The sequence below is a fragment of the Salvelinus namaycush genome, chromosome 9, assembly GCF_016432855.1.
Source record: "Salvelinus namaycush isolate Seneca chromosome 9, SaNama_1.0, whole genome shotgun sequence".
Lineage (NCBI taxonomy): Eukaryota > Metazoa > Chordata > Actinopteri > Salmoniformes > Salmonidae > Salvelinus > Salvelinus namaycush.
This window is the reverse complement of record NC_052315.1, coordinates 26,303,971-26,316,765: the sequence shown is the minus strand read 5'-3', so window position 1 is coordinate 26,316,765 and position 12,795 is coordinate 26,303,971. Positions and strand designations below refer to the sequence as shown.

The 12,795-nt window shown below is 41.6% G+C and overlaps 1 protein-coding gene across 1 annotated transcript in view; it reads left to right on the top strand.

Annotated features, from left to right (window-relative positions):
• The window catches only part of LOC120053900 (nuclear pore complex protein Nup93), a 42,598-nt gene that overhangs the window by 23,552 nt on the left and 6,251 nt on the right, over positions 1-12,795 (top strand). The window contains exons 4-6 of the mRNA XM_039001191.1: positions 7,108-7,170; positions 10,849-10,977; positions 12,455-12,529. Coding sequence (XP_038857119.1) covers positions 7,108-7,170; positions 10,849-10,977; positions 12,455-12,529 — 267 coding nt within the window. The remainder of the gene's footprint in view (positions 1-7,107; positions 7,171-10,848; positions 10,978-12,454; positions 12,530-12,795) is intronic.

Below are 12,795 nucleotides of genomic sequence, written 5' to 3'. Positions count from 1 at the left end.
CAGACCGTAGTCTGGCTTTTTTATGGTGTTTTTGGAGCAGTGGCTTCTTCCTTTCTGAGCGGCCTTTCAGGTTATGTCGATATAGGACTCGTTTTACTGTGGATATAGATGCTTTTGTACCAGTTTCCTCCAGCATCTTCACATGGTCCTTTGCTGTTGTTCTGGGATTGATTTGCAATTTTTGCACCAAAGTACGTTCATCTCTAGGAGACAGAACGTGTCTTTTTTTTTAAGAACTCATTGACCAACATCCGTTCAATTATTTGAATTCCATTTTGTGAGGGTTTTTTCTGTGCGCTCATGAGTTTCTGTGAGTTTCTCTAGAGATAAATCATATCCAGCCCAAACTGTGCGATGTAGCAGGGAGTTGTAGTTTCCAACAGGACAATATTCTAGATAGTTTAGCTCATAAAACGTGGTAATTGATTACAATGACCATAATCCATTGCACATCTACTTGTCCGGTCTGTTTCTTTTACACCTGCTATGGAACAGAGAAGAATGTGTGATTGTGAGGGGATATAGAGAGCAGCTGTTTCTTCCCGAGGTATCTCTACCTGAAAATACATGATCTAAGTGATTGATAGTTGGTATTCAGCAGTCATAAAAGTATTCCTTATTTACTTTAAAGAACTACAAAATAGTGATTTGTCAGACAGCATAGGCAGCAGCTCTGTTGAGATGAGAAGACTTGGAATTAAATGTTAAAATAATCAAATAATATACACCTGACATTTTTTATTAAAGTAAGGTGAATAAATTGTTATTGAACCTTTATTTAACTAGGCAAGTCACTACTAAGCAGTAATTGGCAGTTACAACCATCATGGGACTTTTTTTTATTAATAGTTTTATTCTGTGTTACAGCATTCAACCCACATAATGCATAGTGCAAATAATCGAAACCGGAATCGAAAACCGTGATAACAAATCTAACCGAAACTGAACCCCCCCCTGAAAAAGCACTAATTGCTCATCACTAGCTATGAAGTTTTGATGCAGTTACAGCCAAGTAGCGCAAAAATAATATTACAATATTGTCAAAACGATACGATGTATCATCAAAAATAATATCCCAACATGTAACTGTATCGATTTTATTTCTTCCCCATCACTATTCCAAACCCTGTCCAGTGTCCACCTGTAATCTGTGGCTGTTTTAGAAAAGGCAATATGCAGGCATTTTATTTGTTTTTCTTTTGTGTCTATACACTGGCTTTTCCCCATCCTCCATGTGTGCTGATGAATTGCAGCTGGGATGATGTTCCCTGGGTTTTTATGCAAGTCAATGAAATGTGAAATGCCTGCTAATCAGTTAATGGTAGCCCTTACTTTCTGCCAATTGTTACATCAACGGATGATGTTTCTGCAAATCTGAAGCCATTTAGTGGGAACAGTCTGAACTGTCTCAGATGAGGAAGGGAAACGGGAAGAACCTCCAGTCAATGTGCAGTATGTTGAAAAAGAAGATTAGCAGCATTACTATACAGTTATTCCATTGTGTTAGTAGTCACATGTAAAAGCACATGAGAAAATGATGAGGCTTGAAGACAGACTACCATCCTCTGGCCACACCCAGACCGTCAAACGTTAACACACAATGTTCTCTTTTGCTCTTAATTGGTTTGACCCTACAATATTCATTTTAGCAGTGGTAATAATATTGTTGCTGTATCAAATGCATTGATTAGCCTATTCTAGAAGAGGGTGTCATCCACACCATCAGGAAATGATTATACAAATTAGGCCTATGACAGGGTTGTGGGGGATGGGAAGGCAGCAGATAGTCAGTGAATGACTGGGGTGTTATATTTCTGTATTGATCGCCTCATTTTCTGATGACCCCAGTGCTCCCTCTCCCACTCATAATCCCCAACCTTACATGTGGTGGGCTGGCCGGATGGAGCCTTGGTTTTACTGGAAGTGCACTTAGCCCTGTTGCAGGATTTAACAAGGCCTTTTTAGCTGGACTCAGTTGAGTGCGTGGGCCAGACACAGTGGGAAGTGGCTGGCCTTCTACTGTTCTGTCTGTTTATCCTCCCCCTCCACTGTGCATACCTTTGCATTCCTGTCCATTTTTTCACATGACAGTTTTCATGGAATATTTATTTAGAGAAACTGTGTGACCTTGCTGTATGAAGCCAGTATTACTCTCACATTACTGGTGTCTCGTGTTAACCTTACGGGCAGGGAGCATCTGTAGAGTTGAGTCAAGCTACAATAAAAAGCTGTTGAAGATCTATCATCAAACTGTTGGACAATGAAATTCACTTTTCTTCAAATATCTTATGTTACAAACTGTGTGCCTTGATTGCTAAGTAATCTTTTATAACTAGTCTATGGATTGCCACCCTTTTCAGCTATTTATTAGTCACGACATTTAGGCTAGGCCAGGAGATGATACTTGTATGTGGTAGCCTATGTGCAGTCAGTGGAACTGAATGGTATTTTCCCTATTGTCTGCACTGCATTCATAGCTTAGTCTTTTCAGTAGCCTAGGCACTGGTAATAATATTGTGTGGTATTCTTTACATTGAGTGTGATTGCACTGTGTAGTACTGTATGTTCAAGTGCTCAAAGGGAAGCTTAAGAAGACAAAGGAAATGCTGGATGCTGATGAGGCGTAGCCGCTCTTATCTCTATGTGGGCGGCTCACAGAGAGGAATTGGGGTGTGAATGATGTCTGTAGTATATTTGGGTGGTAATGCATATGATTTCCCGCATTTACATTTAAGGTATGTATATAGCCTACTGTGTTTTATTTTTATTTTTTACATTTGTTATATTTGTATGTGTTGAGGCATGGCTCACATCAGTGAGGATGGAGATAAAGAAGGAATGAGAGTGAGAAAGGGGTGATGGAAATATCCAAGGGAAAGATAGAGAAAATGGACAGAATTAAACTGAAATGAAGATCGAATAGAGGCGAGAAAGACATGGAAAGAGAGCTGGATCACAGTCGAATGATAAAATGGCGAAAAGGAGAAGTGTCTTTCTCTCTTTCCCAGTTTTTCAATTCCATATTTTGCTTTCTCTCCCTCCCCCTCTTTCTCTCCCTCCCCCATCTTTCTCTGAGAGCAGCTATAGTGATGGCATGTATTCTCTGGACAGTCTGATAAGCGCAGCTGCTGCTACAGCAGACTTTGGTTAAATAGCTTCACATGTGCAGCATGTCTGGTCTGTGCAGCTGTGTACTCTGTATGCCCCCCTGAGAAGCCACTGCACCCTTCTCATTAACTAAACATGACTCCTTAAGAGGATTATTAGCCCAATTTCTGGACAGGATGTCGGAAGCCATCAGCAGAGGGGAGAAAAACCATTACCATAATTGCATTGCGCTAGGGGAGGAGGAAAAGGGGAAGGATGCATAGATGTATAAAAAAAAAAGGAAGAAATGAGTGGCACTGAGAGAAGAGGACGGTAGGGATGCTGGAAAGAAGCAGGCGGCAGGGGAGGATCTGCTGATAGAGAGAGGAAGGCCTGTGAGGTTGAGCAATTACTCCTCCTTGATCCCCCCCCTGCGTCTGAGGGCTGACTTGGTATAGTCCTCCAACAATAAAACAGCCTACAGTAACCCTTCATGTGGCACATCTCTGGGTTCACACCGGTGGCCCACATTGGGTGAGGAAGGTGCAGCGTCTGCGATGCGGGCCTGTCAGAGGATGGTCCGAAAACGCCCCAGAATGGCGCCGGCTCAGTTCTTCAGATGGAGACAGGGCAGTGTGTTTAGTGTCAGGCATAGGTCTGTCTACGCCTGGCTAACTGCACCTCTCCTCTCTCTCTCTCCCTGCCTGGCAGGCTGAGCCACAGCATGAGTGAGTATTGCCTCCACACACAGACACTCTGCGTTTGTACATCTGCTCTGTCTCTGTCACGATCTGTCTGTCACCTTGTCACCTTCTCTTTCCTCTCTCACTCTGTCACTATCTCTGTCTGTGACTATGAAGATGGTGATGATGGTGGAGGTGGTGGTGGTCAGTTATATGAATGCTTATTCTCCACACAGGAAGTGGTGGCATAAGGGTGGGGTTTCACCTCCCCTGCTCCGCTCATTGTCAGAGTAAATGAAGATGCAGGCTTTCAGCTACTGACCCATCACACTTTTTTCTTTGTATCTCTGTGGAACTGCTGAGCATCAGTACATTACATGCAGAACTAAGGGAAAAGGATGAAACATAGAATTTAACATGTAAATCCAGATGCTAGAGAATTGATTTTAAGATGTTCTAGAATGCTTTCTGTGTGTGATGTTGTAACTATGTACAGACACAGTAAAATCACTATCATTTGTGAACCTTTAGACTGCTCGTTTGACTAAGCCCTGGGAAGAATTGTATGTATGTGCGCATGTATGTATGTGACACGAATCAGCACCGTGATATGGCCCATGTGTTACATGTACATTTATTCCTATACTGTCCTTTTTTTCTTGAGTTCTACTTTAGTGAACTATAGTGAATGTTTTCTGTTCTTGCAAAATCGTATGCAGTAAATACGCCACACAAATTTTGAGGGACAATGCAATTATGTAGGAGAAGGTTCTCGAGTCAGACCAGCTGGCTATATATGTTACATACTGCACACGTGTATTTGGCTGGATATATGCCATGAATAAAAGATCCAGGGAGTTTACAGCTTCTTTGTCCATTACTCAGGGAGTTTAGAACCTAAATATGAAATGATAGCCTAAAGTGTACGGTTTTTAAATAAAAAAATGCGGATAAGTTCCCCCTCCCTTTTGACCCTTCACTTTCTGGAAACCATAGAATGAAACGCATAGCCTAATCTTGGTACTCTGTTATATTCTTCCACATAATGCCAGTTCACTAGGAAATGTATACATTTATTCAGATGTATTCTCTGTGTGTCTTGCTGTGTTTGGAGACATGACCTGAGCTCTCCTGGTATATAAATAGCTCCATTGTCAGCTCTTAGGGTGCAAACTGGGTAGAACCTGTTTCGTTTGGAGAGCAGAATCTCCTGAGGGGGGCGCTCCTTTCTCTCTGGCACAGACGATGGGAGGACCGAGCACAATGACTGAGCAAGAAATGTAATTGGCAAGATATAGCAGGAAATCTTCCTTTGATTTATCTTTTGAATAGAGGATAGGTACTGCTCTTATTGCTTGCGATACTGAAAAGCCTCAGCTTCCCCCTCCTTTCGCGCTCTCCGCACTGTTCATTTACACTTGTCATTTGACGGTCGGCTGCTGAAGTAATAAGTCAATGATAATTTATAGCTGTCAGTCAAGATGCGGACTGCTGCCACTCTGATGTCTGGTCTGGTGATGTGATGGATTGGACAGACTGGGGCGAGGGTTTGAGCCTGTGGGGAAGGTTTGAGCCTGTGGCGAAGGGGGAGGGGCTGAGGCAGGGTGAGGTGGGGAGGGCTGGACGGGATGCTGCGCGGTCCGTCCTAGAGATGACAGGCGCCGAGACAGTCTGCAGGAAAAGGCCCATTATCTGAGAGAAGGGGATAGACTACTATATATATCATACTGACACCTGGAAAATACGAAATCCATTAGGCTTCGATTTGCTCTTTTCTTTTTTTCGCCAGTTCTACCGTTTATTTACATATTTTTTTTACATATTTCTCTAGTATCTCCTAATGCTGGGCGAGGAAGTGTAAATGTGTGCCATTGTGATTTGCAGGCCTTAATCGCAGACTAAAGTATGACATTACCCTTTTCAGCTTTAAAAATGTCTTGTCTGCATTAAAGGGAATTCCACTCGAAAAGGCATGAGATTGTCTATCGGTTATTCCTCTGTATCAGACTTATGGAATATGGAAGGCAACGATAGGCTAAATTGTCAGATTTTTAATGCAAATAAATGTCCTCACATTGTAAAAGGGTGTGGCTGGCATTTAGCCTAGTTGTTAAAGCCAGTGTCCACTATCACAGAGAATGGGCGTAGTGAGAGTGACATCCATTGTGCTGACTATCAGGGTATCTGTGTCATTGTGGCAGGCCTGTCACCACTGTGGTACCATTCATTCATGGGCTGGAATTTGGTTTCTTAACGATCCGCGATGGCTCTATGGACGATTCAGCACCACCATTTTTCATATAGTAGGCTATATCTTATTCTTAGCTTCTAACCCCACCCTGGTTTAGATGCATTGACCCCTCAACCACCGCCCTCTTTTACATTGCTGTGTGTCTGGGTGGGTGAGTTTTATTCCCCCCACCCCTCCCTCCCCTCTCGGGCTGGCTGGCTGCCTGGTGGCAACGTACAGCTCCACTACGAGGGCGGTTCTGCCTGTTCTGGGCACAACATTTTTCTCTTTCTCTTCGGACATCGGAAGGAGTGGAGGCTGATGTTTCTCTGTGCGTGCCAAAGTGTACATTAATTAGCTTACTCTATGTGAGATGGTGAGCACAGTCTACGTGCACCTACACAGCTGTGCAAATTTGCTCATGAATTAAACCCATGATTAACATGACAAAACAAGATGTCAATTTGAGTTCCTTGTATGTAGGAATTGCAATAGTAATGTCATTTTTTATTTTGGTACTGAAATGTAGGCTTGCTATATCACCATTTTGACCCCTTAAGGAAGTGAGACAGCAGACAGACGAACATTTTAGTCTCTTCAAGATGCATCCATCCGTCTCTTGTATATCATGTTAGCCAGTTGAATGTAGATGCTGATGAATCTCAACCCACTGTGGAGTTTGTTCCCTAAGGTAGGAAATTGAAGATGGGATGATATGAGGACAAAGGGCCAGGTGCGGTGCGTCTAATCGACTGGTGCTCATCATCAGTCAGGCTTCGTTGAATTAGCTGTAAAATGACTTGATGGGCTCTGGGTTTGTGGGGATGGGATGGAGCATGAAAATGGCTTAACGCTTGACAAGATACGTAACAGGAGTTATTTTTGAGTGGTTAGAATGTCAGGTCAGGAGGAGGCTTCTACGGCTACTAAGAACATGAAGTTGCTATGCCCTGATTGCTGGCCTCCCATTTTTAGCACAGCGTTCATGATGATAGTTCTTCTCCTTAGTTAGCCCTTGCAGCTAGCATTTTGCAGGAGACCTGACTGTGTGGTCAAGTGGAATGTTGGTTAAAGCCATTCTAACCTCCAGCATTTCTGTCTTTCCAGGGCTTTCTGAAGAATGAGAGGGACAATGCGCTGCTCTCTGCAATCGAGGAGTCACGTCGCAGGGTAAGTGGCACTCTCTTGGCTGACTGGTTTGCCATGACCACACCCTCTCTGCACCCCATGTTCACATCTAATAATCCCATTTGGCTTTAACATACCTGGGGCCTCATTTATCAATATTGCGTTGAAACTATTCTAAAATAGTACTTACGGAAGGAAATTAGATTGTTCGTACACAGAAAAAGTGTGATTTGTCAAACAATCCTATGAGCATCATACGCACACTGGTAGGAGATCCATTGAGAAATACCAATTGTTTGCAGCCTCAGTGCTGGTGCACAACCTAGGCTATTAGCATTTCGAAACGTCCCTAATTAACCATAGACAATCATCCCTTTAAAGCCTGTGGGAATATACAACGCTGTACCATGAACTGGCCTACAACGGCGCACCCAAAAAAGCTAAGGGAAAAAAATAACTTTTCCGAGACTGAAATAGAGGTGCTAGTGTCAGAGATTGAATACAACCAAAATGTTTTATTTCACTCGCCCAGTTGTGGTTTGACCAGTAAAATTGAATACAGCTACGAAGAGAGAACTGTCCTAATGGTCCTAAGTTGCTTTAGCAATGGCAATATACTTCAAATGAGTAGGCAACACTCACCAATAAGCCATTCATCCTCAACAGCACGAAGGCGTATAGACCAGCGTTGCTGTTTTGCAAAATGAACGAGTCGTGCGTTCCACCTGGCCAACACATTCAGCAACGTTTTATTGCGTATCACGTGACCTGCACATTGAGTGGAAGCCTTTTCTGTACACATAGTTTTAACTCATTTTGGGATGGCGCTTTTATGGCGATGTGGGTGCCGTCTCTTGCGCCGTTCGTATTTGGGAACCCATTGGTGGCGAAGAAACCCCTGTTGTGCTGTGGTTTATGGAAATTGTATGTTTCAGTTTGTATGTTATTGCATACAAAACATTGGTTCATCAAGGGATGTGAGATGCCGATGGGCAAGCTCTTGCTGAAAAGTGCCCGTTGCCAAAAACCTGAGGGTAGATAGCACTTTGATGTTCACCGGACTAGCCTTTCTAAATGGGTTTTAAATCCTCGCAAGGATCCTATAAGATTGGTTTTGGGAAACGATATCTGATGAGCCAATCTGTCGTTTCTGCAAAAATAGTCCTACCTGTTTCTAAAAACGCTCACTCTGCGAAATGCAGCGTGTGCTAAATCTTCCAACCGAGCAAAATCAGCCATCTCTCATTCCATTTCCCATTATCTCCGTCTTTTATAGTATTTCAGAAATAGTTTAAAATTCACATGTGCCACTAATTTAACAAATTACTGTACTTTATAGGGATTATTATTGTAACAAATGCACTGATATGGTCACAATGAAAATACAATTAACTCTCACATATATTTTCCACATCCTACGCTTGACAAGCAGTTCCCTTATTCCACCACTGGTCATGGCTATGTGTAAATTTATGCACCAGCTCAAGCAAACGTTCATATTGATAAATCTCACACTTTGCTAAGGTTTCCCTCCATGGCATCTTGACATACCAAATGTTCTCCTGAATAGGCTTTAGTTGCAATCTGTCTCGCACTTTTTAATAAAACGAATAAACCCATACCCTGTGTTGTCAATCATGACTTGCTCACCTTGTACCAATATAAACCCTTTGCCTATTATCTTTCTTAAATGGTTTCCTCTGCATGAGTTCAGACCAGGTTTAATTAGGAACAGTTCTAATTATCATCCACTGTCCCGGTGGGATTGAGATAGATAAGGTCTCTGGATTCTAATCGGTTCTTGGCTAAATCTGGACCAGCCATAAATGCAGACCCACTTTAGTGTCACAATCCCATCCCTCCACACACCCAGGCATCACAGGGCGTGAGCCACTTTGAAGAGCCTGCATAGTCCCAGATCTCACTTTTACTGTGTGGGGCCTCAGGATACCTGCATGGGTGATTGGAGGTGTTTATTGTGCACAGATAAAGTGCCTTCAGAAAGTATTCATACCCCTTGACTTATTGCACATTTTGTTGTGTTACAGCCTGAATAAAAACTATTTTGTTGTTTTTTCTCATTCATCTATACCCAATACCCCATAATGACAAAGTGAAAACATGTTTTTAGAAATGTTTGCACATTTATTGCAAATTAAATACAGAAATATCTCATTTACATAAGTATTCACACTCCTGAGTCAATACATGTTAGAATCACATTTGGCAGCGATTACAGCTGTGAGTTTTTTTGGTTAAGTCTCTAAAGCGTTGCACACCTGGATTGGACAATATTTGCACATTATTCTTAAAACAATTCTTCAAGCTCTGTCAAGTTGGTTGTTGATCATTGCTAGACAGCAAAGTCTTTTCATAGATTTTCATGCTGATTTAAGTCAAAACTGTGACTAGGCCACTCAAGAACATTTGTCTTGGAAAGCAATTCAAGTGTATATTTGGCCTTGTTGTAGGTTAATGACCTGCTGAAAGGTGAACTTGGAAAGCAGAACCAGGTTTTCCTCTAGGATTTTGCCTGTGCTTAGCTCTATTCCAATTCTTTTTATCCTAAAAAACTCCCTAGTCCTTGCCGATGACAGGCATATCCATAACATGATGCAGCCACCACCATGCTTGAAAATATGAAGTGGTACTCAGTGATATGTTGTTGGATTTTCCCCAAACATAACGCTTTGTATTCAGGACATAAAGTGAATTTCTTTGCCACATATTTGTAGTTTTACTTTAGTGCCTTATTGCAAACAGGATGTGTGTTTTGGAATATTTTTATTCTGTACAGGCTTCCTTCTTTTCACTCTGTCATTTAGGTTAGTATTGTGGACTAACTACAATGTCGTTGATCCATCAGAGTTTAATGGCTGTGATTGGAGAAAACTAACTGTTTTAAGTCACCATTGGCCTCTTGGTGAAATCGCTGAGCGGTTTCCTTCCTCTCCGGCAACTGAGTTAGGACGCCTGTATCTTTGTAGTGACTGGGTGTATTGATACACCATCCAAAGTGTAATTAATACCTTTGAAATGCTCAAGGGATATTCAATGTCTGCTTCTTTTTTTTTACCCATCTGCCAATATGTGCCACCCTTGCGAGGCATTGGAAAACCTCCCTGGCCTTTGGTTGAATCTGGGTTTGAAATTCACTGCTTGACCGAGGGACCTTAGAATTGTACGTATGTGTGGGGTACAGAGATGAGGTAGTCATTTAAAAAATCTTGTTAAACACAATTGCACACAGTGAGTCCATGCAACTTATTAAGTGACTTGTTAGGCACGTTTTTACACTTGAACGTATTTAGGCTTGCCATAACAAAAGGGTTGAATACTTATTGACTCAAGACATTTCAGCTTTTCATTATTTATTAATTTGCAATGATATCTAAAAACATAATTCCACTTTGACATTATGGATGGGGTATTGTGTGTAGGCCAGTCGCACACAATCTCAATTTAACCCATTTTAAATTCAGGTTGTAACACAACAAAATGTGGAAGAAATCGAGGGGTGTGAATACTTTCTGAAGGAACTGTATCTCCCATGGCGAGAGTTTTTGCAGCGTTGGCTATTTTAAATAAATCATGTGCTTTGTAACCCATTTATGCAGCCTATCCTGGTTCTCTCAATTATTTCAAATTGGTCTGTCCAAATTACATTTGCTCTCTCTCTCTCTTCGTACTTACGTGTTCTCTGTTCTTGTTCTCTGTCAGACGTTCCTCCTGGCAGAGGAGTACCACCGTGAGTCCATGCTGGTTCAGTGGGAGCAGGTGAAGCAGAGAGTACTGCACACCTTGCTGGGAGCAGGGGAAGATGCTCTGGATTTCAGCCAAGACGTAGAGGTCAGTGTCTCCATCTGATGTTTATCATTGTCCTATAAACCCTATGAACTCCAGTGCATAAAGCACACATCCAGATATAATCTATATACATATAATATATGACTTTACCACATTGAGATAAATAACGCACTCATCAAAAATGTTTACTGACCCAGATGGATGTTGCCGAATTCAATAGGCCCCTCCCATTTGCGAGAATTTTCCTTAAATATTTTCTTTTTCAAAACATAAATGGCAAGCACTCCTGTTTTTAATAATGGATAATGATCCAGCACATTCAGTTGGTCTCCCACAATGTTATCAGTCTTTACCAAAGCAATGTTTGTTTTATGTTACTTTGTTTAGATAACCTTCAGGGCTCCAGATATTTAGCACAGTAGGAAAACTGCTGTGGTATTCACAATTTCCTAACTGTAGTTCTTACACATTGTCCTGTGGAGTGTGTGTGTGTGTGTGTTAGAGTTGATTTGGAGGGATTTGTCTTTCCCTGTGCTTATTGAATTATTAACCAACAGTTACATTTTAAATTTGTGACCTGCTGTTCACTCTCTATGCCAGAAACACACTACCTACTGTGTTCAGTTGTTGCTGTCTATACTCTCTTCTCTTATAATGCCATGTCTCATACAGCATTTATACTGCCCTATACATGGAATATACATTTATACTGCCCTATACATGGAATATACATTTATACTGCCCTATACATGGAATATACATTTATACTGCCCTATACATGGAATATACATTTATACTGCCCTATACATGGAATATACATTTATACTGCCCTATACATGGAATATACATTTATACTGCCCTATATATGGAATGTACATTTATACTGCCCTATACATGGAATATACATTTATACTGCCCTATACATGGAATGTACATTTATACTGCCCTATACATGGAATGTACATTTATACTGCCCTATACATGGAATGTACATTTATACTGCCCTATACATGGAATGTACATTTATACTGCCCTATACATGGAATGTACATTTATACTGCCCTATACATGGAATGTACATTTATACTGCCCTATACATGGAATGTACATTTATACTGCCCTATACATGGAATGTACATTTATACTGCCCTATACATGGAATGTACATTTATACTGCCCTATACATGGAATATACATTGTATGGGTGTGTCCCTTTTGTTCTCAAGAATACATGGTTGATCTGGATAAATGTTTATGCGTGTACGTGCGTGCATTTTATAATGCGCGTGCATTCAACCGTGAGCTTTGTTCACAATGGCTTTCACGCTATGTTGGTCACGACTACAATTATGAGCAACAAAGATTGAGGCTATAACCCTTCGTTTCTCTCGCCATCACATAACTACACACTTTTAGTCACCATTTTTTAGGTTTACCCTGTCCTCTCAGGGCAGCTTTCTATTTGACGTTCAGTGAAATGACTTGTCATGTATCGTCTCCCTGTCTGTTTGTGTTGCAGCCCAGCTTTGTGAGTGACGCAGGGACTCCTGGGCGGAGTGCTCTTGACAGCGTGGAGGTAGCCTATGGACGACAGGTTAGTAATTTGGCCTGACGCTGATTGCAGTGCAGCACCACTTAACGTGAGATACCTACAGTACATAGCAAAAAAAGGGAAGTGCAGTCTGCAATTAGTATCACTTAAAATGTTCAAAGATGTGAATCACCAAACCCGTTCTCTCTCGTGTATTTTATAAATTTCCCTATGTGACGATATTAGACTTTAATAGGCTGTAATACATCCAGTCAGCCTGGGGCTAAGTGCCCTGGAACCTTGTGGGCTGAAATGGATGCACAGCCTCA